The sequence below is a fragment of the Camelus ferus genome, chromosome 13, assembly GCF_009834535.1.
Source record: "Camelus ferus isolate YT-003-E chromosome 13, BCGSAC_Cfer_1.0, whole genome shotgun sequence".
Taxonomy (NCBI): Eukaryota; Metazoa; Chordata; class Mammalia; order Artiodactyla; family Camelidae; genus Camelus; species Camelus ferus.
Window position 1 is genome coordinate 45877546 of NC_045708.1, and position 26579 is coordinate 45904124.

A 26579-nucleotide genomic window follows, 5' to 3' on the forward strand; every position below is an offset into this window, starting at 1 on the left:
AGGTAATTTAAAAAAAAAAATATGACCAAATGAACGTTGCCACCCTAATGTGAAATGTGCAAATAGACCCCAAATGGGCAGCACAGGACACGACCCCCTGCTGCTCTCCTCAGAATCACAGCAGAAAACAAGCCCACACTGCAAGTCCCCAAGAGCCGAGAGCAGAGGAATGGAAAGGAACTTCGAGACAAGAGATTGAGAGGCAGCATTTTAATATATAAACAGTCAGAATAGGCCAGAGCCTTGCTACTCCAAGTGCGGTATGGCCCAGCAGTGGCAGCGGGCCCTGAGAACCGGTCAGAAATGTGGACTCTCCAGCCTCCTTCCCTCCCGGACCTTCCGCAGTCTAACAAGATCGCCAGGTGATTTGTATGCACATTGAAGTTTGAGAAGCACTGGGCTAGAACATTTATTAATGTGGGTTTTTACTCTTAAAATGTGCTTTGAGGTCAAAATAAACCCAGTTAAAGCATTTTAAGTCATTATTTGCTCCATTCTCTCTGAGCAACACCGTCATACACCACTGTCCTGTTCTGGGACTTTGAGCCTCTCTTATGAACCACAACGGTGTACTGACTTTTCCTCTGCCATCTCTGTGGACGGTCTTTATGGATTACAGATGAGATTCCAAAGCTTCCACTGGCTGTTCCTTGCCCTGCACTCCCCGCCCCAGGAAGTGGGTTGTATGATGATTTCCACTTTTAGAGATGATGAAACCTCCCAGGGAGGTTTCCGTGACTTGCCCAAGGGACACCAAGCAAATTGGCATCTGTGTCAAAGAAGAACTCAAGCTTTTGCGTTGCCAGCGTGAGGCTCACCCAACTTTGATGTCTTTCCTTTTTATATAAGGGGGGATTTTTTTTGCATAAGAGATTTTTAGGAAAGAAGAAATTCATAGATGACCTTGTGTGAGTTAGTGAACGTGAGCTGTGCACATGTGGGCCCCCAGGATTGTGGAAGTTTAAGAAAGAACTGTCCAGTGGAGAGAGAGAGTGCAGAGTGGGGCCTGCCCGGCCAGCTTCCACACTCCTGCTGCAGCCCGGGCTGGCAGGCTCTGCAGCCAAGAGCCTGGGAAACGTCAGAGCCTCATGGGGGCTTACAGCCCACTCATAAGGATGGGAGGGGATAGGAGCTGGGATTACCATGAGACCATGGATACCGCTATGGAGGAAAAGCGGTGGCTTCTGGGTGACAATAACCCACCCCTAGAAGGATGCTCCCTCCAATTCACTTGTTTCTTTCACAGATTCAGAAGAGCTGACATAGCTGGACTCTGCCTACATATATGTGGTGTGCTTCACAGGATTGGATTTCCTGATCAATTCGTTTCCCTGGAGCAAACTGGAGCTACCTGACGACTTAGAAACGGTCAAGACTGTATATCTGGCGTTGATGCCAATGTGCTTCATCCTACCTCGTCTGAATTTAAGATTTCTCTGTCAACCCCAGCTAAACAAAGGCCCCAGTCGGGGTTTGTTCAGTTTCACCTGCCTGCATGGTGATTCTCAGAGGGTCCTCCAGAGAATGATCGCCAGGGCAGCTGCTTAAATCCCTCCCCTTTCCCACCCTGTCTTCTGTAGACATGCATATTCAATGGGACGTGTTCATATATAATTGATTAAAAAACAAAAAGACGGTGCACTTAAAATTCCATGTAAAAAGTATTGCTTTGCTACTGAGCTCCTGCCTGCTTGCTCTCTACATGGTGCTACAAACGGTAGAGTCACCAGGAATTCGAGGCTGAAGATGCTTGGGATTTTTAGCCGACACCAGTGCACCTGCACCTTGCACCCCTCTGCAGCCCACAGAGTTCTGGGGCCTGGCCTAAGGCAAAAACTACAAAGCATCCTAATGAGCAGAATTATACAACAGGAATGTATGTGCATATTTGACATAGTTTTTTCTGTTGAGGGGCGGCCCTCTGGCTGTGACCCATGCCCTCTCCAAGGGTGAGGGAGGAGTCCAGAGAAGGCGCCTTCTGTTCCCGGTGGCCAGTTCCTCCGCAGCCTACGGCCCCAGGGACCTGCCTTGCTTCGCGTGGGCCCGCAGCAGCCCTGCAATTTCCACGTGGGCGGGAGATTTCAGAGCAATGGACAAAGCCGTTTGGCCAGCCTACAGGGAAGAAAGAAAAGGAGACACAAATTTTTTATCCCATTGGCCTCCCACCCCAGAAAGGAAGGGTGAGTTGCGAACAGGGGGGTATGCCTGGGGCGTAGAAGTCTATTTGAAGCATCTACAGACCCCAGGAGAGGAGGAGACTTGAGTGTGGCCTGAGGATTGTGAGAAATGGCCCCCCTTTCGTGGGAACAGCAATCACTCCTGGGAAATCTGTGTCAATGAAAATAAAGAAGCATCACTTGGTTTTTAATACTTTTTTTTTAAATTGGAGAACAGAGGAATGAAAACAACTCTTCCATTATTCCATGACACAGACCTAAATGAAAGTTAGCATTTGGAATCTGTTTCCCTCCAGCCTTTTCTCCTGTGCAAATTTGTTGCTGATTTTTAAATAGAGGAATGACACTGTATATCAATTTTGAATCAACTGTTATTTTGAACTTACTATAGTATGTTATAAGACTTTCCCTGCTCTTACACAGGCATCAGAACATACCATTTTCCCCTTCTATTGGAGACTTACATTGTTTCCAAGTCTTCACCATCATAAACCTAGTTCAGAGAGCCAAACCCCACCTGAGGCTATCTCCAGTCCTTACTTAGCCCATTTAGTGTGAACATTTTTACATTTTTCTGCATAAATATTAATGGGTTTGCTACATGGGAGCCGGGCCACCCAAAACCCCACGAGAGTGTTCTCTGCTGTACTATAGATGGGGGGAATTACTCCCCTCAAAGTGGGAAATCCACTGAAGCAGGTGGGACGTGTTCAGACTCAGCTGAAAACCCCTCAGTCTCTTCTCTGTGCTCCAGGATGGAGTCCAGCTGCCACTGGGGCTCCGCACACATGTAAATAACTAGAACACACGGCTGAAGGCCACCCAAGCCAGCCGAGGAACAGAGACCGCCCTGTGTGTGGAGGCTGGGGGCAGGGCAGAGCAGAGGAAGTGGCATTTCAGCACAAGGGCTTCACAAAACATATGGAGTTCTTGCTCTGAAAGGCCTGGTGACTCCTTGTACCTCCCTGTAACTGCCCTTTTTAAGTTGGTATTTGCGGGGTTATTTGAGAAATCTCAGTCCCCACGAAGTCAGACACTGGATCTGGCCTGTTTGCAGGCCCAGCATGAACACCCAGCCCCTGGCCACGTGCCTGCCATCTGGTCGGCCCTCAGTCAGCACTGCTCAAAGAGGGAACGCTGGATGATGACGGAGAGCGTGCATTTCAGGTTGACGAAGAACCCAAGCAACCTCAGTCCTCACGTGTATTCTTAGATTGAGTAGGTCTGGAAGCCAGCAGAGTCCAGTGAGAGCCCTACAGGAGGGGCCTGGGTTTCTTTATGCCTGTCCCCTGTGGACTCCATCGCTACCCTTTGCCAACCCTGAGACTCGATGTCAACACAAAGACAGTGTGATTACCATTATTATGAGAAGTGAACCTTGGGACAGGGCCCACCTGGGGGTGACAGCCTGCCTGCATCTGTGGACTCCTCAATGGCAGACGTGGAAAGTGGGGGGACCCCACTCAGTTCAGAAAGTGTGGCCAAAGAGACCGCCTTGGGGGGGGTCCCTGAGGTGCCTCTGGCAGAGCCCCGGGAACAAGCCCACAGTGTGCAGCTCCCTTGGGAGCCGGGCACAGCAAGTCCCTGCTCGGCAGCACCGCAGGCCTGGGGAGACAGAAGGGGCTCAGGCAGCCGGCACACCTGTGTGCGTGTGCATCTGCGTGTCTGTGTGGTGGGCGGGGGCTGTCTCTCAATACGACGAGAACTCACGAAGAAGCCACTACAGACCAGGCAGAGACGAGAAAGGCAAGTCTCTGTCTTCAAGCAGCTCTCGATTTGATGGGTGCTGTGGAGGCACCAACAGAACAAGCCCTGCAGTGGGTGAGCCTCGGGGACCAGGGCTCGGTCCTCACCACTACCTCCTGGTCCCTGACGCTCTGGCAGCCGCGAGGGGCTGGGTGACTGATTTCTCAAATTACCTTCTAAACCCACGGAAAGGACCCTGCTGGCTGTTGTGGGTTCTACACTTACAGCAACCTGTAACTGCTGGTAGGATGAGAAAAACCACTTTCAGGACACGACTTCTCTCAGTTTTCCAAGGGAACATCTGAGTTTCCACAGGAAAGTGATCATTGAGACGAGACGGTGATCGTGATTCGGGCTGGAGCTCACCCCTCAACGCGAAGCTGGAGGCACAGGGCTTGCTGTTTGCTAGGGCCCCGTCAGCTGTCCCCCTCTCCCACTGAAACACCTCGCCCGATTCACTTGGGAAATTTGGGTGTGACTCCTGAGTCAGCCCTGTCCCAGAAGGCAGCAGGTGACTGGGCTGTGAGCAGGGTCTAGAACCTCCTGTGGGCCTGCTGCCTGCACTGCAGAGGCACCCCTATGCTTGCTGGGCATCCCCTAACCCTTCCCTTAGGGCAGGATTCTGACACCCATCCGCCTTCCCTTAGGGCAGGATTCTGACACCATCTCCCACCTAGCTGCCCAGTTCCTACTTCCCAGGCTTCCAGCCCCGCCCCAAACTGCAGCCAGCCGGGTCCTCAACCCTGATCTGTCTCTTCCTGATCCAGCACTTGACTGGGATGGCTTCTGTCCCCCCTGGGCTTCAGCACTCTCTCACATCAGGGTTTCTCAGCTGCGGCACTCTTGACATGTTGGGCCAGAAAATTTGTAATTCTTCAGTGTTCCTGCCCACTGTAGGATGTTCAGCAGCATCCATGGCCTCTCCCCACACACACTTAAGACAAATAAAAATGTCTCCAGACATTGCTGAATCTCCCCTGGAGGGCAAAATCACCCCCAAATGAGAGCCACTTCTCCCTTCTTCTCTGATTGGCTCCCCTAACTCCAGACATCCTCCCGACTCCCTCCAGACACTGCCTGCAAACACCAAGGTCCCTACTCATTCACGCGGCAGCTGCTTCCTGTTTGTTATCTCAGTTCACCTACTTGCAACTAGGACAGGTACCCACAGAGCGCCTCCTAAATGTCAAACGGGCTTGACAAACGTTACTGTATTTAGGTCTGGTCTGTTACTATCCTCATTTACAGACGAACAGAGATTCAGGGTGGTAGGCGACCTGCCCGAAGGCACACAGTCAAATTTTAAAATCCACGCATCTAACAATCACTTGATTTGTTTGAAATACGAAGGACCTGTCCGCTGTGGCTCTTCCTCTACCTCCCGAGAGCAGCCACTGAGTCCTCCACTTGGTGGCACACTCCAGGAGACGCTCTCACACCCACTGCCCGATTGTCTCCGCTAACCAGGGACTTCAAAACTCCTGCTCCCACCCGCGTCCCACCCGTGTCCCACACGGCCTGCCCCTTCAGGCCTCCCCGGGCCAGCTGTAGTGCTCACTCCTAAGAGGGCCCTGGACCTGTTCCAGGTGAAGGGGCCACCCGCCTTCTGCCCCAGGGAGCTCACTAACACAGAGCCTTTGTCTGACTGTATCATGTTTGGAAACAGGGGAAAGAAGGCTCTTATTTCCAGAGCCCACCACTGTTTCCACATGCATTTAAAGAGACTCTGTGCTCTCTAATGATTACAGAAGTGGCTTTGGGTAGGGCTGGGGTTCAAGGGACCTGAAGACGCTGCCTGGGTGTGGTGTGAGTTTCTGAGCAGCTTGGATCACTAAGGGAGCAAAGGCAGGGTGTTCAGCTGTGGCCTGGTGAGAGGGGCTGAACCTGGGCATGGAGGGGACTCTCTTTATCTCCCCAGGCCTTTGTTCCTTTTGAACTGTGGATGTTAAGAAAATACAGAGATGTCTGTTTAAAGCATTCTAGTGCCAGCATTAAGGAGTCAGACCTGGGCTTGAATCCTTGCTCCACGAGTCAGCAGCTTGTGACCTTATGGCAGCCACATGAACTCCCCAGGGCTCTATCTTGTGACCTTATGACAGCCACATGAACTCTCCAGGGCTCAATTTCCTTATCAGCACAAGACAGGGATCACCGTGTCTACCTCACTGGGTTACTGTGAGGATTCATGAGGCAATGCAGGGAAAGAGTTAGTTCCTCTGAATAATCAGAAGTTGGATGGAGCTGGTTCCACTAGCTGTGTGATCTTGGGTACGTTACTTAACCACTCAGTGCCTCCATTTCCTCATGAGCATCTACCTCATAAAGTGGTTGTGGATTTAAACGAGATGGTGTGGGGTAAATGCCGGGTACAGTACCTGGCACGGAGCCAGCACAGGACACAGATTACCATTATAGCTACCTCATCACCACCACCACCACCACCACCACCTTACCAGGAGCACGATTCTGGCAACACATCTTCAAGCAGGGCGGCTTGATGAAATGGACCACCCTGTAAGGTGGGTCCCTGTCCAAGAGTGGACATAACTTTCACTTGGCTCCTTCATCCAGCCTTTCAGGAATCCACGTGCACAGCGGAGCTTTCCTGTCCAAGCTGCTGCCTCAAGGCCCACATGCTGCTGTTGCCGTGACCAGATGTGGTTCAGGGCCAAGGCCAGGCCTCCACACATTCCCTCAGGATGGTGTGAGAGGCTTGGGTTTTGGCTTTCCCAGACCCAAGGCTCCTGGCATTTACGTGGGTCCTCTCATTTAAATCCCACGACAGCCTCATGAGGTTGACTCTGTTGCTACTGCCATGTGGTTTCTTGAATTCTGCCGGCTGGCAAGGCACTATTCAGAAAGGGAAGTGAAACACCCACTTGTTAATCGCCCATAAGTCTCACCTTGTTGGCTAGGCTGCTGTCGCAGGCCGGGTGTGCCAGGAGCAGCCGCACCATGTCGACGTTGCCATGGCGACAGGCCAGCATGAGGGCTGATGATCCATCATGGTCCTGCAGGTTGACATCTGCCTGGCAGCTCAGCAGCGCTTGGACCATGTCCTCCCTGTCGTGGCTGACTCCCAGCATCAGAGCAGTCTGGCCTCCCTGCACACAGGGCACAGGGGCGCGGTGAGGTCGGGCTGATGGGAGGTGCCCCCTCTGTAGCCTGAGTGTGACCAGGAAAGACTTCTCTGGAAAGTGACAGTTGATCTGAATCTCCTTCTGCCCTTGGTATGCAACACATCCTCCTCCACCTGGCAAACTCCTACTCCTTTCCCCAGATGCTAGTCAAATGCTACATCCTTTCTAATGCCCTCTACTGACCCTCCAGGCACAGGGTTCAAAACACAGCACTTGCCATTTGGTATTGCAACCTGTCAGTCTCTCTCTTTCTCATGGACTGTGACATCTTTGAGGGCAGGGACTAAATCTTTTTCATCTCTGTCTCTTCAGGACCTAGCACCAAGTATGGGCTGATAAATGTTGAATGATGGAAAAAATGAAGGGTTGAAAGCTTTAGTACCATGGCTTCTTATGGCCTCTCCCAGCCTAACTTCCCCAAGGAAGACTTGGGCTGCTCTTAACGCCCCTGGTATTTTCCATTTAATGACACCCAGAACGCTCTTGTCTCAACAAGGTCCCTGTTGGCATGGTCCTGGGGTCATTTCTAGTCCATAGCCATTGACAACAATCTTTCACATCCCTGTGCTCATCAGTGCATGAGGCAAGGGGTTAGACTCAGAAAGCGAGACCAAACTCTGGTCCTCCTGTTTCCTAGTGTGTGACCCAGGCCACGTCACTTGTCGTCCCTGAATCTTCGTCTTTCTTTTCTCAAAAATTAATATGACCATGATCTGTCCTGTATCCCTCACAGGGCTTTGGTGAAAATCAAATGAGATAAAGGATGTGAATATAATACTGTGTGGCAGTAATTTTTCTGATTACAAATTGACCATCATTTCTCATTGATTTTCCTGTATATACGTAGTCCTCTCATACGACTTGATTATGTATTTCTCCCAGTTCTCTCCTGGTCCCAGGCATCTCTGATGGGCCAGGCTTTGTAAGGTTGTGAGAACGAGGCAAGGACTATGCTTCCCCTCCTTTAAGATCCCCTGGGACTCTGAGCACCGTGTCTTACACATAGAACATGTTGGCTGATGTGTTCACTGATTAAAGCTCCAATCTGCAGTCACTGATGGATTATGCTTCCCTGCCCAGAGCGCTGGGGCTTAGAGAAAAGAAAGGGGGTTGTCACCAGAAAAGCCCTGGCTCTGCCATACTACTTAGGTGGTTCCGGACAAGTTAACCTCTTGGTGACTTTTTCTGATCTGGTAGAATATCAATGCTTAATGATACTACCTGCCTTATGGGGTTAGTGTGAGACCCGAGTGGGTCACAAATGCTGCGTAAGTGTCGGCTGTTACTGTCATTATGAGCATTACAGACAATGCCTGACCATCCCAGGATGTGGGAATGTATCATTAGGTGTCCCGGTTCCCCACTTCTCTGGAACGCAGACAGATCTTTCCAGAGAAGCCTGTTTGCTCTTCGGTTTGCTTATACTCAGCCCTGAGGTAATGCTTGTTTACCGCACTAACCAGACCATACATTTCCCTCCAGACTCCTCTCTCCGAGTGGTATTAAAGACAGATGACATATGCAGATGTCTTCCTGTCTGCCCCCTGCCTGACTTGGGGGCCCTTCCTTCCTCACCTCCCTCCTGGTCCAGTTCTATACAATTTAATTCAACAACCATTTACAGAGAGCTGCTACAGGACAGGCACAGCGCTGACCCTGGAGATACAGAGAGACATAGCAGCTTAGCCCAGGAAAGTCCCGGCCTCCCGACTTCTCCTATTTAACTCAGTACCTGCAGCTCTCTTCCTATGTAAAGACCCCAGAGGGAGCTGAAGGGAGCAGCGGCAGCATGAATTGCCATCCCTCCTTGGTGACCTGGGATGCGTCCCTTACTCTCCTAGAGCATCGGTTTCTCTTCTATAAGAAGAGCATTGTTTTGTTTTTAATTGAAGTATAGTCAGTTTACAATGTTGTATTAATTTCTGGCATACAGCATAGTGATTCAGTTATATGTGTATATTCCTTTTCATATTCTTTTTCATTATAGGTTATTACAAGGTATTACTGTGCTGTACAGTAGGACCTTGTTTATCTATTTTATATATAGTAGTTAGTATCTGCAAATCCCAAACTCCCAATTTGTCCCTCCACCCCTGCCCCCTTCCCCCCTGGTAGCCATAAGTTTGTTTTTGAGTCTGTGAGTCTATTTCTGTTTTGCAAATAAGCTCATTTGTGTCATTTTTTTTTAGATTCCACATGTAAGTGATATCATATGGTATTTTTCTTTCTCTTTCTGGCTTACTTCACTTAGAATGATGATCTCAAGACTCATCCATGTGCTGCAAATGGCATTATTTTATTCTTTTTTATGGTTGAGTAGTGTTCCACTGTATAAATATACCACAGCTTCTTTATCCAGTCATCTGTTGATGGACATTAAGGTTGCCTCCATGTCTTGGCTATTGTAAATAGTGCTGCTATGAACATTAGGGTGCATGTATCTTTTTGAATTAGAGTTTTCTCCACTTATGTGCTCAGGAGTGGGATTGCTGGATCATAGGTTAAGTCTATTTTCAGTTTTTTAAGGAATCTCCATACTGTTTTCCATAGTGGTTGCACCAAACTACATTCCCACCAGCAGTGTAGGAGGGTTCCCTTTTCTCCACACCCTCTCCCGCATTTATTATTTGTGGACTTTTGAATGATGTCCATTCTGACTGGTGTGAAGTGAGACCTCACTGTAATCTGGACTTGTGTTTTGTGGGTAATCAGTGATGTTGAGCATTTTTTCACATGCCTGTGGGCCTTCTGTATGTCTTAATTGGAGACACATTTGTTTAGGTGTGCAGCCATTTTTAATTGGGTTGTTTTTTGTTATTGAGTTCTATGAGCTGTTTGTATGTTCTGCCAATTAAGAGAAGGGCATTGATTTTGATCATTAGTGAGCATTTCCCCCTCAAGAGGGCCAATTTAGAAAAAAATATTTTAAATGCCTATTTAATTAAACATTATTTAATATGAAAACAGCTTTATTGAATCCTATGGACTAGGGGCTATAGGTGGGTGAAAATACTTTGAAAACCAAAAAGTAAGCTACAAGTGTCTGTTGCCTGCCATCAACAGGATTGCTACTATGTGAAGTGTGACAAGTGACTGCCATCAGGTTAGGCTACTGTCTGCAGTCACTTTGGGGTGGCAGTGGAAAGTGGAGTTAAATGTATCATTGGAGGACAATTTTCTACAAGTCTCTTGGATTTCTGCACATCTTGTGAGTGAGATGCTCTCTGGCCTTTTGTTCTACGCTGTCTTTTTAAGGATGTATGTACAGTGAACAGCCTTGGGAGACAGAGAGTCTCCTCCAGCACAGATGGCAGACATGCTTACTATCCAGGATAAAAGATTCAGGTTTCCTAAGCCCAGGGTTCCTCTCCAGTAACACAACCCACTCTGGGCTCAGGGATCCAGCGCTCCTCATACCGCCAGCTGGGAACTGGGAATTGGGAAGTGGTGTAAATACCAATGCTGTGACTACTGTTGCTGCTGTGAGTGATATACTGTCCTTTGTCCCTGTGTCCTCTGTCAGCATCCATGACACTGCGGCAGGCTACCTTATTAGCTTTAAGGTAGAGTAAAATCTCAGACCCTTCCTAGTTCTTGAGAGTTAGGCTGCATCTATGATCACTTGGGGGAAAAGGAGAGATGAATGCACTCTACTTGCTCTCCTACTGGGTAAAGACGGGCAAGTGGCCTTTTGAGGTGTTCCCATTGTTCCATATGGAGCCTGTCTAACTCCAAGCCCTCCTGGCTAAGGCTCACATCCCTGCTCTGTGTTCTCATGTAGAAGAGCCCAGAAGCTCAACAGGGATGCCCTAGCCCTCTGAACTGCTCCGTAACTCGTGATCAAGGTGGATCACCCGCAGGGGCTTCCTAGAGCAGCTAACTAGCAAATGACTTCTCAAGATGCTCACTGTGGGAACGTTCAGTTTGAGGAGTTTGCCCAGATGGAATTTGCCCAGTTCCAGACTCAGACACAGATTACAAGCTCATTGACCTCTGTCCCAGCCTGTCTGGGTCTCAGGAGGCTTTGAGGAAACCAAGAGTTCAGGCTTTGGACAGATGACATTTGCAGGGCCCAGCCTTCTCGAGTTAAAAAGGATGGATCTGCACAGAATTTCTCACCTGACTGGCATAATAAAACTGGGATGTGCCCACATCCATTAAAGAGGAGATCATGTTCACAGCTCCTACCTGAGTAGCTTGGATGTTCACATTTCCTTCTCTTAAGAGCTTCCAGACGACAGCCATGTCTTCATCGGTCTCTGCAGAAGCCAAGGGAGTGATCATCACGGCGGTGTAGCCAGCTCTGTTCTGATGGTCCACGCTGCAGACACCTGCAAGAGACGCACAGAGGCTGGAACAGCTCCCGAGGGGCTGGAAGCCTGTTCAGTGGGACACTGCCTGACGACTCAAGGGCCATGGAATAGAGCAGTCCTTTCTCAGCGGTGCAACCTATATTCTACATTTTTAGCAGTCTTTAACATTGGCCACTTTTCTGAGGATACCCAGCAAGAAAGGTCCACAGCAGAGTCAGAGATGACCAAGGGGGCCAATGACCTTGACTTTATTTCCTAAACCAAAGCACATTGTCCCCATTTTACAGATGAGGACCCTGAAGGTCAGTGAAGCTACATCAACTGCCCAAGTAAGAAAAGGTGAGACCAGGACTCAGGTCTGTCCGGCTCTAGAACACACCACTCAGGTGGCCTCACATCACCCACTGCCGTGCACTTGAGGTTTGCTCTGTGTCTGTAGCTCTTGAGTCACTGGCTGTGGTTGTAGGTCCTTTTCAAAGGCCTAGTGATATCTCGTGCAATGTACCAGGGGACATGAGAAATGCCATGGGATAGACAGGAAATCTTCCAGGAATAACCATCTCATTTGAAAAATGAGCGGGAAAAACTCTCCATAAATTTTTATATCAAAGCAATTAATATACATTTCACAATGGAATGAAAAACTGGCATTTAAAAAAGATAAAGTATTAAATAAGAACTCAAAAGAGATTTCTATTTTGTAACTCATATCCCTCTCCACCAAAGGAGATGCAGGAGACCATCAGCCTGTTATCTGTTGTCTGGAGGATCCCACCTCTAATGGGTGGTGCTATGTGGAAAACCCAATCTTCCCTGTACTGATGCTTGTGGGAAAAATCTGTGTGTGTCTTTTGGACAATAATAAAACTATCTCAGCAGAGCTAGTCTGAGACTTTCTTAGCACTGCTTCTGAAAAATGGGGATAATAACAGAACCCACAAGGTTACTGTGACACTTACTGAGTTAATGTATTAAAAGCACTTAGAACAGAACCTAGCACATAATAACACTCAATAAGTGTTAACTGCTATTACTATTACTGTCCAGAATGGTATTTTTGTCTTTATGTCCTTATTACTTTGCTCATGAAGACATGGATATTCATTGTAACAAATCTGGTTTATCACAAAATGTCAGTTAGGGTTTCTTATAAGTTCTGCAGGAAGAAGAAAAAACCCAATCTTTGTCTGACGTTCCCTCCACCCCACCACAACCAATTTTTCAGAAATGATCATAGTAAGACCAGGATGCCAGTGGATACAGAAAACTAGTTGGGCTCATTGATCAGCAATTTTCTTCCTAAAGCCTCTCTGAGCATCATGACCAGCTGGGCTGTGGAAGCCGAGTGATGACTCTATGCGTCACCCCACGGCTCTGTCCTGAAAAAGATGGGAATGTTTGCATTGCCTTGTTAAAGGCTTTCACATTTTCACCCCATGACTATTTTATTTTGCTTTTAAGAGGTGTAAACGAGCCTCATGTTATGATTCTCTATACTCTCTTCAGGAACTTGACCTATAACTCAGTGGAGTGAGGACGAGCTCCTCCCCAGGGGCTTTCACAGTAGATGCTTCTGAGCAGCTCCAGGGAGCAAACCAACCCTCCCTGGAGGCAAGAGGAAGGCTCTTGACTGAGCATCCTCCAACTCAGCAAGCTTCCCCCTCTGCAGGGGTGTCCTGGCAAAAAAAAAGAAAAAAAAATAGAGGATGCATCATCAAGGACTGAGCTGGTGGAGGTGCACCTGTGGCTCTAGTCTCAGTAATGATGAGTCACTTCTGTGCAGCCCTTTATGGTTTGTAATGGGCTTTCTGGATGCTTCGCAACTGGCTGGGAAGGGAGCCCAGTTTGGAGTGGGACGGATCTGTCCTCCTCAACACCCCTTCTGCAGGGAGGGAAAGGAATGGCACTTGCAGACCATCTCCCCAGCCCCACTTCATTCTTTATGCTTGTGGCTATATAGCTGTTTCAGCATGTTAAAGGGAAGAACTTCCAATCCATTTTAAGGTTGACGAATATTGACTGGATTCTCAGAAAACATCAGCAGAAATTTATAACAACCAAATCAAAGCTGGCCTGGAGGACTTCTAGCAGGCTCCAAGTCTGTGAGCTACCTAGAGATGAAGGTGCTACATTACGAATCTTTAGATTTGTTGTGCACATGATAGGTGCTCCTAAGCCTCATGGGGTCCGTGGAACCTAGTTTGGAGTAGCAGAAAAAGCCCAGATTGGGAGGATGACAGATTATGGTTGGAATTCTGGCTTAGCTACCTGCTGGCTCTGTGACCTTGACCATATCGCCTGACCTCTCTGAGCCTCAGTTATCTCACTTAGAAAATGCATTACATACCTGCTTCACATGGCAGGGCAGCTCTGCGTCTGCGCTGGAGAAGGCACTCAAAAAGCAGTGGGCGTTGTCACTCGTGTTCTCAAATGAAAGGCCCCAACACTGAACACAGCAGACGGAACACAGAGGCACGCTCCTTTAATTCCGCACCTTTCTCAGTTGAGCTACCACTTTTATGGTATCCATGAATCCATGGAAAATGTTAGAATTGTAACTTCCCCTTGCCCTGATGATGTGGGAGGCAGAAAGACCTTTAGGCTGTCATTATGGACATCACCTGTCCATGCAGGTGAAGAGCCTCAAGGCTGCTTAATGGAATTTTACAGCATGGAAGTTTACTAGAGTTCAACCTAGCTCCCAGGAGTCATCCATCCACTAATTCATCTAACAAATAATTTCACCCACCATGAGCCAGGACCTGGTCTCGGTGCCGGGGAGACTGAAAGGAACGAGAGAGAACACAGCCTCCCTTGGTTAACTTCAGTGCGTTCTGTTAGAACTCAGATAGAAGTGACAAGTCAAGATCATCCACAGAAAGACACAGGGTGTTCTGCTAGAGAGATGGCCAGCCACTGCAGATGGAGTCACCAGGAAGCCTTCTGAGGTGGCATCTGAGCTGTGACTTGAATGATAAGATGGAGCCAGTCATGAGAAGAGCTTCATGGAAAAGGGTCCAGACAGGAAGAAAATGCAGAGGTCCCGAGGAGGGAATGAGTGTGGTGAGTGTGGGGCCACGTGGCTGGAGTGGAAGAGAGGAGTTTGCATAGTGGTGCAGAGAGAGCAGAGCATCCCTGAAGGCCGGGCTGAGGAGCTGCCTTCCGTTCAGTGGGAGGGACTTGAGCCCCAGGGACAAGATCCAATTTGGGGGAAAGCAGTGGGATGTGGAATTCAGACTTCCTGATGCCTGTTAAACTTCCCCTCCAGCCTCCTAAATCAGGGTTACAGATCTAGCACATGCCGATTCCTGGATGCCATGGCATCGGACTTCAAACCCCAGCAACACACTTAGTCATCGTGTGATCCGGAGCACATCTGTTGACTTTCTGAGTGCCTGACTTTCATCATCCATAAAACAGGGATAACCATCCTCGTAATAGGATTATTATGAAGATTAAATGGGATCTCAGGTGCCAGATGCCTAGCAGATGGCCTAATCTGCGGAGGTCCTTGGGGGTTTTATGCCTCTTCGAGGTACCCTCCTAGATATTCCTCATACACCCTCCCTAAACTCATTAATGACATTCGACTGGGATCCACACACCTTCAGTCAGTCCCATCCTGCCCCTGTCCAAACCGTCACTCCCAGGCTGCTTGATGTCGTCACACACTCTACGGAAACTCCACTGTAAGCCCTGTGGTGTCATCTCGGCAGACACGTAGTTCTTTGACTGTTAACCCCCCTTCCCAGTGCCTGAGAAGATTCGGGCCATTTGCAATGATTCTCCACCAGAGGGAAGAGTCTGCCTTCCCTCCAGACTTCAAACAACTAAGAACCTAATGCTCACTTCCCTTCCCTCTCCAACATCTCTCTGAACCTTCACCCACCCTCCCTTCCCTTTGCTTCCATCTCAGAGGAATAAACATTCCAGAAGCTTTCCTAGGCTGACCTCTGCTGCCTCTGCTGCGGATTTCAGGTTCTTCTAGCACCTCCAGCACCTTGCTCATCAAGCATCTTCTCGCCTTAGTATCTTTAATCTCGCTCTCTTTCTTTGTCTCTGTTTCCCTGTCTGTCTCTGTCTCTCTCTGTGTCTCTCTCTCTCGGATTCTTCTTCTCAGCCAACAAACATATTCAGGTCTCCTCTATCCTTCAACACACAAAAGTAACTCCACAAGCTCTTCTGCCTTCTTCAGCCACTCCGCTGTATCACTGCCTTCCCTGGCCCATGCATGCCACTCCTTTAGCCTCTGCAATCTGGACTCCTCCCAACAACCCCTTGAAACAACTGTTTCCAAAGTCACCTGTGATCCCTTCCCAAACCCGCCAACCCGAGGCATCATCCTTCAGAGACACCACCACACAGCATCTGACCCAGTGGGAATGATCTTCTTTCTTCTTGGACATTTCCTTCACCGGCCTGGGACTTTTCTCTGTCTGCCGGAAACTACCCATTGCAGTGCACCTTCCCTGCTCTCCAAACAAGATATTGTCTCACTTCTTTTGAGTCCTGAAATCACATGCTGTACCTCTCTCTTGTGAGCCATCACCCTGCTCCATCCAGACAATCAGGCTATCAGCTCCTGGGAAGCAGAGGGCTCATACTGAGCTCACCTTGGCACCCCTGGTGGTAGCCAGTGTGGATGTCCCACGTAGTCCACAAATAAGTAATGAAGGATAAATGAATCAAATTGAGTCAAACGGATCAAATGGAACCACTGCCTCTGTTAAAAAGCACTTAAGAAGATGGTAACATGTGACCTTTACTAGAGGCAGTGCGGTAAAGCTCTGGAGTCAGACAAATCGAATGCAACGTCTGACTCTACCTTTTACCAGCGCTGTGACCTGAGCAAGTTTTATAACTCTCTGAGCCCCAGTTTCCTCAACCCTAACATGAGAATAGTAATACCATCACAGGAGTGTCGTGAAGAGTAAACGATATAATAAAGGCAAAACGGTCTAGCCCAGCTCCTAGAATACAGGGGGAACTCAGAGCAGTGACGAATCTCCTTGCTGGAAGGAAGCGGGAACGGGAACTGCCCCTCTCGGAGGGACCAGACCGCAGAGATGCAGTCATTTCTGACCTGTCTCCAGCAGCAGCCTCACGATGGAGAAGTTGGAGTGCGACACGCTGTAGTGAAGAGCCGTGTTCCCGTTGCCATCAGCCAGGTTGACGAGCAGCTTTAGCAAGTGTGGGGAGTGAGGCTGCACCCCGCGGAGGTAGGCGGCCACCACATCAGGGCTGGATGACTTCCGGCTGGAGACGCGGAACCACTCTTGACTGATGGTGTTCAAGCTTTGCCTCTGAAATACCAACAGATTCCAATGCCAGGAGGTTACCTACCCGGGGTGCTCCGGCTAGAGTGTTAGTTTCCACCAGGAAAAGTCAGCTTTGGAGGCTTCCACTTTTATCCCTTCCACTCTCTCCACCCCTCCACGTGATTTACTCCTGGAGGGCTCAGGGCTAGAGGGTGGGGATGCAGCAGCGCATTCTGAACCAGCGCGATCGCCCCCCCATGTGAGGTAGAAAGGAGCCCTGGGAGAGCAATGCAACAGCCAGTAACATGGCACCTTGCTAGGGGCAGTTTGAGTCTCCTGTACGCTTAGAACACCTCCCCTCTGCGCACAGGGTAACCATGACCCCCTCTTCCATGCGCATACACCAGCCTATGCTGACCCCAGCCCAGACTCCACTGGGGCTTTTGCATGTTTTTAACAGACCTAGCTGGAAAGTCACAACATTTTACTAATGGAAAAAATGCATGCTGAAAGCTAAGACAAACAACATGCCCGATTTATACTTGAAGTAAAACCCAAACAGATGTGCTTGAATTATTTTTGGCTTCTAAGCTTTGCTTGGACCTTCAGAGAAAATGGTTTAACAACCTGTGGCAGGACCCCACTATCTGCAGGATTCAGCTCCTTTGGAACCACAAATGAGGAGCGTCTCAGAGCAAATGACATCAACTTTGTGTGTAACATGACCTAAGTATTTAAAATGGAACGTGTTTAGATTATTCATCTAAAGGGAGGAGAAACGATGGGGCTGTGATGATCAGAAATGATTTCACTCTTATGCTGGACTTGGAGACACTAACCCCACAGGGCCAGGCTTAAGTCCTGGCTCAGCTGTGCAACTTTGGAAGTCGTATAACCTTCTTGAAACTAACTTGTCTTGTCTACAAAATTGGGGTGAAAAAAAGGCTAGATCCCTACCCTCCCACGGCTCTACAGAGTCAGATCCTTACACCACCTGCTTTATCTCTAAGGTGCGGGGTGGGGGCGGTGTCCTGTGCTCTGATCCTAACGTGGGTGTGGTGTCAGGTTTGCACACCCTCTGATCACTTTTCTAGGCAGAAACAGTGGAATCTTTTGTAGCTGAAACACTTTTATATATATCAGAATATCTCATTTACCCATGGAATCTTCAGGAGAATCTGGAGAAAGATCCTAATATTAAGGCACAGAATGGTAGATTTTAAATGAAGATCTAGGAAATAACTTCACTCTATCATCCACGGAAGAATAAGTAACAGCGGTTTTAATCAATAACCACATCACACGTTGGTTCTTTAACAATCTGGGAACAAGTCATTTGCCAAATCAGCTAAGATAAAACACCGATGAAAATGGATTGGGCTGAATCGATCGTTTCTACTCCTAAGGCTTTTCTGCAAAGGGGAACAAAACGGGCTTTAAAAATGCTCTCAAGCTGTTAACATGCTGGGCCTTCGCAGTTGGTCTCACGACTTGGGAAAAAAGGGCCTGTACCGGTATTTCTCGATTTAAGTAGAAACTAATCATTACATGTTTAAATCTCCATGGGCCATGAAGGTGTTGGGCAGCAAACAGATGATTTTGTTGCTTTTGGTCCCCTGGCCCATAGGTACATTCTGAGAAAAACAGTAAAGACTGCAGAATTAAATACCAGGGCCTGAGGGGGTGAAGGCACACTGTCCATCACCTTCATCGTATTAATGAGGAAGCCGAGGCCCTGAGCGTTGAACTGACTTGCCCCACATCCCACAGGTAGCAGTCCTGGGAACAGAACCCACGGTCCTCTCAATGTGCAAGGCAGTTTGGAGTCTAAGCCACAAACAGTTCTATGATGCATTCAGGCTGTGACACCTGATGACACTTGGTAGATACCTCTGAGCACCAGGCCTGGCTCCTGTGCACATGCACGGGATCCGCTTTCTCAGCACAACACGTCACCTTAGACAGCAGAATTTGGGCAGGTGAGAGAGAGCACCCAAAGGAGAGGGGCCCCTGCGAGCACACCCACACCTCTGGCACAGGACCCCAGTCACCCACTTGGAACTAACAGCTTAAACCGTACAGAAACCTTTACACAACAATGAAAAATCAAAGTACCAAGAGCTGGTCAGTGGTCATCCCAGTATCCGGCAGATGTTGGCTCAATGCCCGGCATGCATTAAGGAATTCTTCTGAGGGTTTATATCTAAAGGAAAAAAAATTATATATGTATATATATTAGTCTCCATCTTGATTAAAAAAATAAAAGTCCCCTACCTTGACTTTCACACTCATCTTTCACTTCTCAGCAACTCAAACAAGCAAACTGGGCAACTACCCAGGGTCAGGGACATTCCTCAGAAATACGGGGTGAGTCCAGCCTCCTGACAGGGAGACTTGGCTTCTGAGCTCTTCTGAAGAGGGAGTCAAGCACAGGCCCTTTGGATCCTGCTGTTTTTGGGGGTGGGGAGTAGATCACCAAAGTGTTTTGGGGGCCAGGACCCCAACTGCCATCCCTGACCCGCCAGAAAAAGGGGGTTATCTTTCTGACTTTAAGGCCAACACTTTCTGCCTGAGTGACTTGAAAAATTCAAAGGACCCAATCCACAGCAGCCAGTTTCTTCAGGTCAGTCTTCCATGAAGGATACTGTAAGTGCTAACAGAGTCAATAAAATAAAAATCAACTAAGCCAGGGTGCTCTCAATGATATGCGCTCTTCCTGTGTTAGGATGAGGGCAGACTCAGCACTGACAGGCCTGGACTGGAAGCCGATGGCCCTGGTCACCAAGAAGCTCCTTCCAGGACTGCCACCCTGCATGGCAATCAGCTACCACTCATGGCTCATCACTCCTTCAGCAACCAGGCGGGGGATAGTGACTATGACAATGGTACTTACTCTTCTCTTTTCTCCCATTTATCAAGAGCCTACTATGTGGCAGGCTCTGCAGTAGGCACTGAACATACTTTTCCTCATCTAGTGCTCATATCAAACCTATCAGGTTGCTACTATCCACATTGTATAGGCGACTACCACTTAAGTACCTCGTCTAAAGTAACAACGTGGCAACCGTGGTAGAGTAGGATTTGAATCCAAGTGCATTCAACACCAAAGGCAGTATTCACCTCCTCATGCCACGTGACCTCCCATCACTTTAAAAGACAGGGTTAGGTCAGCCAATGGGAGAGGCAGAAAAAGGTGTGGGAGAATCGGAAAAGACGTGGGTTGAAACACCCACGCTGCTACCTGTGTCACTTAACTTCTCTAAGTCTCTGTTTCCTCATATGTAAAGCGGGCTTATAATAACTTCTACCTTACAGATTGTTAGAAGGATTACATCAAGAGAACACAGGGGAAGCCCTTCACATTTTCAGTGCTAGGACCATGTTAGCTTCATTCGCAGAGCTCTGTCTACAACAGCATGTCCCAGGAAGGCAAGAATAACATGTTTGGTTCAACCAGTGCACAGTACCTGGCAAAGAGTAGAAACTCAATAAATATTGGTGGATGGCTGGATAAATGAATTAACAAGTAAATGACTGGATAAAAGGGCAAATACAAGCCCTTGCCCTTTCTCAGAGGATCAAGTGCCCCATCTGGACCCATCTGACTCACCTCTCTGCCTTGGGATGGGGGAGCTCTTCCCCAGGCCCACTTTCCCGGTCTGTGTTGCTGGTGTCCTCGGGGATGCCCTGCCCCGCCTTGCAGCTGAGGTGGGCATCCTTGCCCGGCCTATGTTCTGGGCCATCACACTTCTTCTCAGCCTCGCTGTCAGACAAGTCCTCTGGGGAGCTGTCCTCACCGCTGGTCTCCTCACTTGAGGTGGTCTCATAGCTGGGGAAGGAGACAACGTTGCTCGTTCTCGCTTCCTGTCCAGTGCCCACGTCAACACAAGTGAGAACCAGGTGGGCTTTAGATAACACTTCCCCGCTTGCTGGCCACGTCCTCCATTCTCTACACCTGGAGGCTTGGGCAAGGGGACGCCCAGGAACCTCACCATCAGAGAAACATGCTTTTAAGAGCTCTTGACTCTGACGTTGGAGGCCATGTGGGAGAAAAGGTAATTAACTAAGCTCTTTGCAAGGAACACACAAACAGCCCATGGCCTAACTGACCAAGGCATTCAGATGGTCCAGACAGCTAATCCAACGTTCTCATGAAAGCGTTTGCTTCTGGAATCCTAATGTCCTGCCCAGAGAGGGACCTACATGTAGGCAAACATCCCCCACGCCAGCCCTGCATTATCTGAACTGCTTGACCAATCTTGACGTCTCTGGGTGACAGTGAGACCTCCTCTGGGTCCCAGTTCTAGTGCAGCTTGCACCTGGCAAGGGAGGAACCATTTGTGTCTCCTCCCGGCAGGGTTGCATGGGATATGGGAACAGCTGGGATTCCTGAATCTAGCATTTGCCTTTCTCACTCTCTGTTTCAACCATGGCTTGGAACAACAAAAGTGAGGGCGTGGGCCACTTGACTTGTGGCCTTTCCTCCCCAGCAATGATCCTTATGTTCAATTATATGTGACTCTATTGAGGTGGCAGACCAGAGACCATGGAGGAAAGTTCTGGAAGATTTATTGATCCCTCTGCTGATGGTCAACAGGAGACTCCTAATGGAGAGTGATCCAGTTCAGATGAAGAATTCAGGTTCTGAGCCACTGGACACTGCCACAGAGACCAGGGGAGAAGTTCTACAGAAATGTACTGAGCACCTACTATGTGCCAGCCACTGTTCTAAATGCTGTATCAAGGTCCCTGTCCTAACTGGGGCTTATATTCCAGTAGGGGAAGGCAGAAAATTAACATGTAAATGTTATATTCAGATAATGATGAGAACAATGAATAAAATAACAATTGGTCATTAAATAGCATGATGGGGAGATGGGCTGTGGGCTACTTTAATTAGAGCAGAAAGTTTAAAAAAAATTTTTTTTTTTTTAGAGCAGAACTTTTTAACATTGGCTATACGTTAGAACCCCCAAAGGAGGTTTAAAATTCCCAACACCTGTACTGCACCCAGGACTAATTAAACCAGAGTCTTCAGGGAGGGGACCCTTATGCATCGGTATTTTTTCAGGCTCCTCCAGGGTCTCCAAGATGCAGCCAAGTTTGACAACCACTGCATCACAGTGACACATTCAGAGGGATATCTGGGAGAGGAGCACTTCAAGCAGAGGGACCAGCAAACGCAAAGTCCCCAAGACAGGACTGACTCATTTGAGCACGTCTGAGGGAAGAAAGGCCGGATCCAGGGGTTGGGGATGAGGCAGACTGCAGCACAAGATGGACTTGCAGGTTTGGGTCCAGAGTGGGCACTGGTTCAGGCATTTAGGTAAGGGAGATACAGGACCCGCTTTAGACTTTGAGATTAGGCTGATTTGCCTTTTTCTACACGAACTGGTGAAAGCTCAAAACAAAACGGTCTCTCCTCGGGCCAGTGTTGGATGTCAGCAGGAGTGGGAACAGCAACTCCCTATGACATTCCACTTCATCGTGTCTGCCATTTCCCTCACAGAAACTGCAACAGTAGTCACGTCATCCTCACTTAAATCTGGTGTCTTTCTCCTCCTCTGTCCCAAATGAGCAGAGGTTCCAACCTCTTCTGGGCCACCTCCCAGGCCTACCCCCAGCTGGGCCAGTGCACCTGCTTCAGGCTTTCCCAGCATCCTTGCTTCCTTCTCTACTAGAGTTCATCTCAGCAGGTCAGCATTCTCTCTTGACTTCTGACTCCCCTCTGCCCATGTCCACACTGTGAGCTAAAGGCAGGGACTATGATTTGACTTTTTTAATCCCTGCCACCTGACACCTCAATTGGTATTTAATAAACGTTTGTTGAATGACTGATCGCGGAAACATTCTAAATCCAATGATTTACTCTCTAGAATATATAAGGTCTGGTTTATGCTCTAAGTCAACAGACATGGGTTGTTTTCTTCATCCTAAAAAATGTTGGTTTGGTTTGCTGTAAATTAGTTAAAGGAAGGAAAAATTAAAAGGATGAAATTTGAAATTCAACAAATCAAGGGTTTGTCCTAGATTCAGTGTTGTGGTTCAGATTAAATGTCTCCCTTTAAGGGCGAGTGTGCCCCCAGACTCCCAGAAGGCATCTGGAATCCTGGCCCTTGGGGGACACCAAAGCCAAGACATATCAAAGCACAGGATCCAACAGACTACCCCAGCTGGCAAGGAGCCAAACACATGCAAACCCGAGAGGGAGTTTTAAAGGGCCATTGCGATTAATTCCCTTGAAGCAAAATGAAAAGCAGATGCTTCCCCTAGGGAAAGAGAGTGCTCAGGACGACAGCGGGATAGGGAGCGTGGAGGGCAGTCTGGGCTTCACGAGCGATGCTTACCCACCGTTAACCCCAACAAACTGAAGGTTCTTTTTGGTCCCATTACCTCCTGCACGGAAGCCATAGTCTTTCTTTTTCATTATGGATTTAAGGCTGGTCGACGGGGAGATCTCTAGGCAGACACAACATCACAGGTTAGAAAGACCTTGGGGAGGCCCCAGAGTGCAGCAGAACTGAGACTCTTGCTTTGCAGGGATACAGGTTGAAGGCGTGTGAAGAGGTAGAAAAGGGAACTAGATAAAGTAAAACAAATATTTTGAGGGTCCTCGAGGGGGCCCAGCCTTCTGGTCAATGCCTGCCAAACTGTTCCCGTTCCATCCACACAAACCCTCTGCGTGTGAATGACAGAGTAAGGTTACTGGAGCAGTCACTCAGAAGAACCAGGTGGGGTGGGTGCCACTGTTGTCCCTGTCTTAGTCTAGGGAAATCTGAGGCTCAGATGTACTCAGTGAATGGCAGAGCAGGGGCAGAACCTAGGTCTCCCCACCCCTGGTCCAGTACCCATCTCTGCTCATGGTCACCTCACTGGTCCTTCCAGGCTCAAAAGCCAGTTGACACTTGTGAGGTGGGCACTGAAAACACATGAGCAAGAGCACAAAGGTACAGAAGGCAATCGCAGCGGGCAAGACTAGAACTAGCACCAAAATAATGAGAAAGCCGCCAGTTTGTGATCTGCAGCAGGAAGCAGACTCATGCTGCTGCCAGCTGAGCAAAGCAAAATATGGTTCCACTTAACTCAGCGGAGAAGAGTGTGTGATCTGTTACAAGAGGAAGTGCCACTCAGCCCAAGGGTCAACTTCCACATGTGAGTTTCACTCTATCTCCCTCTCTTTCTCTTACACACACACAAACACAGAGAGAAAATATTCAGTAGAGTATTTCAGATCTCAATATAATGTTCCTACCAAACCAGGCTACAGAAACCCTCTCATGTGCAAGAACTGGGGAGGACCACAGGAATGCAAGAGCCCAGGAAACAATTAACGAAGGCAGAGGTTTAAAGCACTGACAGGCAGGGCCACTCTCCGCCCTCGGCATTGCCTTTGAGAAACGCAGATGAGAAGGAGGCACCCCTCTGGGTCCAGTGCCACAGTTTCAGCAAGTGTGGGCTGGGTTTCGGCTCCCATTTTCCCTCGGGCGTCTTAGTGCCCTATGCTATGCGTCTAGCTGTGCACGTGGCCCTGCAGTCAGTCTCAAGGTTAGAACAAGGACAATAGTAGGGGTACCAAGCCTCTACTGTTACAGAGATCTGTTTTTATTCCACTAGGTTCCTGGAGGTGTTAAAATATTTTTAAAAAAAAAATGCATCCAGTTAAAATCCTTTCTCCCTTTGATTCGTCAAGTACAGGAGAAATGGTTCCCTGCCTCGGGCACCAATATTTACCCATCGGTGGGGAGGAAGAGGGGCCCGTGGGCTCCTTCTGGGGTGGAGCCTGGGCCGAGTAGGCGGACAGCAGCAGGTTGAGGGAGCTCTGTAGCTGGCTCTGAATGCTGCTGAGCTTGGAGGCGGGCTGTTTGATGGCGCGGGCCAGCTCCGGGTACCCATGCTCCAGGCAGCTCCACTGCTCCTGCAGGAGCTCCTGGATCTTCTTAACGTACTGCCCAATAGTGGCATCAGTGGGTGAGCTTGGTGGCCTTCCCGGACGCTCCTTCCCCGGGAGCTCTGAACTGGCCTCCTCCCTCCCTGCTGGGGGGGCCTCTCTCTCGCTGCTCCCTGGAGAGCCTCCTGCTCCCCTAATCGGACCCTCGGCTCTCAACTGAGGGCCTCCCTCCTGCTCAGAGCCTGCTTCTTCGATCCTGAGCTCGGTGGAGAGGCAGCTATGTAAAGAGGGGGTGAGGACCATCTCCGGTCCTTGCGGCAGTGACAGCTGGGGTAGTGGCACAAGTTCTGCTGGACTCCGATCCCCCTGTTTGTGACTGTCCTGCCCCCACAGGAGGCTATTCCCCTCTTCCCCGGCCCCCCAGCTTTCAGATCCCATGCTGCTCAGAAGGTTGACCCCAATGCTCTTGTCACACGACTCGCTGGTCAAGAGTCCGTGCAGAGGGCCAGTGTTGACCATGGCGTCAGTCTGGCCCTGAGCGTCTTTGGTGCTTTTGTGACTAAGCTTTTCCACCAGTTGAGCTACAGTGCACTCTAGCTCTCCAATCCTCTGCCCTCTGGCCTTGATTTCCTCCTCCTGCCGCTGGAGGGCAGCTCTGACCTGGGCCAGTTCCTCAGTTCTTCCAGACAATTCGCCCTCAAGATCCGAGAGCCGCTGCTTCAGGCTGGAGATGCTGCCCGGATCCATGGGGGCAAGGCCCAGGCTTTCCTCCGTGACGCGGGTGCCGACGCTTCTCACGTCTACCTCCACAGGCGGCGGCGGCGGCGGGATCTCGCTGATGCTGAGTTCGATTTCTTCTAGGGGGAGCTCATTCTCAGGGATGGGTGACGGCAGGGGTGGGGGGCTTGGTGTTGGGGGGCCAGGGGTCGTGACCACCACCTCTGCTTCTCTGCTTTCGCGTTCGGCTTCTGCATCCTCTAGAACTACAAGCGCAGTCTGGGATGGGAAAGGAGGACTTGGGAGAGGGAGGTGATTTGGGGCCTCTTCTTCACCCTCTGGAGGCTCAGCCCCCTCCTGGACCCGCGCGGGAATCCCTGGCACCAGCTCTCCAAACTCCCTGACTTCTGGTTGGGTGGCTGCTCGCGGAGTGGCGTTGTGAAAACCTGCAAATCCTTCCGCGGGGCCAAAGGCTCCATCATAGACACCATCTTCACCCTGAAGTGGGGGGAGGACGGGTGGGGTGGGGGGGTTTAGGCTTGGGTCCTCTGAGGCCCTGTTTTGCAGCAGAGTGGCTGGCATGCTGGATGCTCTCAAAAGCTGGGGCCGTCCACTCCCGCAGGCGAGCTCGGCCACCCCTGGAGCAGCGGCCTCCAACTGCCTGGCGGTCTCGGCCAGCAGGGCCTTCCTGTGGTAGCTCACCCCGGTCCCGCTGGCCGCGGCCTGTGGGTGATCGCCGAGCGCCAGGGGCTGGGCTCGCTCTCCTGTCCCAAGCGACACCTTCCTCGGCACCATTGGGGACCAGTGTGGGTGGGAAGGAGCAGCGTGGGGACGAGCCCCGCCGTCGGGAAGGCTGAAATTTCGGGGCAAAGTGCTGAACTTGGCCTGCTTGGCCCTTCTGTGGATGGGAATCCTTTTGATGGTGTTCCCCTTCTCGATGTCATCCACGTACTTGAGGAAGTCCAGGTCTAAATGGAAGCCATATGGGGTCTCCACGGAGTAGGGGTGGCTCTTTGGAGGGTCCTTCTCTTCATCCCCCTGAGAAGACTGGTCTTTGGCTGGGAGACATAAAACATGTGAAAAAGAAGCACAACGTTAATGAGAACTACATGGCAGTGAGGCCTCATAGCTGTGATTTTTGACTTAACGTCCTCACATGAGCGTTTTTTCTAAATGTTCCAGCCTCTCAGTTATGCTGAGATGCTCACAGTCTTTTGCTGTGCTGAGAAGCCCTGTTATGAAATCGATGTGTACTTAGATGGTGTCTGCAAGGAAATAGACACAGAGAAGGGTTTCCAGTTTACTGTGTGTCATCTCTGTTACTGCTGTGGAATCAGCCT

General features: G+C 49.5%; 1 protein-coding gene across 5 annotated transcripts in view; it reads right to left on the reverse strand.

Annotated features, from left to right (window-relative positions):
* Positions 1-26579, reverse strand: part of KANK4 (KN motif and ankyrin repeat domains 4) — an 81431-nt gene that overhangs the window by 14320 nt on the left and 40532 nt on the right. For 4 of the 5 annotated variants that reach the window (XM_032494439.1, XM_032494438.1, XM_032494440.1 and 1 more), the window contains 8 exons: positions 24366-26297; positions 22982-23093; positions 20245-20463; positions 18750-18837; positions 16460-16679; positions 11252-11394; positions 6827-7027; positions 196-2112 (listed from right to left, as the gene is read on the reverse strand). In XM_032494439.1, coding sequence (XP_032350330.1) covers positions 2008-2112; positions 6827-7027; positions 11252-11394; positions 16460-16679; positions 18750-18837; positions 20245-20463; positions 22982-23093; positions 24366-26297 — 3020 coding nt within the window. In that variant the 3' untranslated portion in view covers positions 196-2007. Of the gene's footprint in view, positions 1-195; positions 2113-6826; positions 7028-11251; positions 11395-16459; positions 16680-18749; positions 18838-20244; positions 20464-22981; positions 23094-24365; positions 26298-26579 lie in introns of those variants that run through there. The other variant, XR_004325103.1, reaches the window with a different exon arrangement.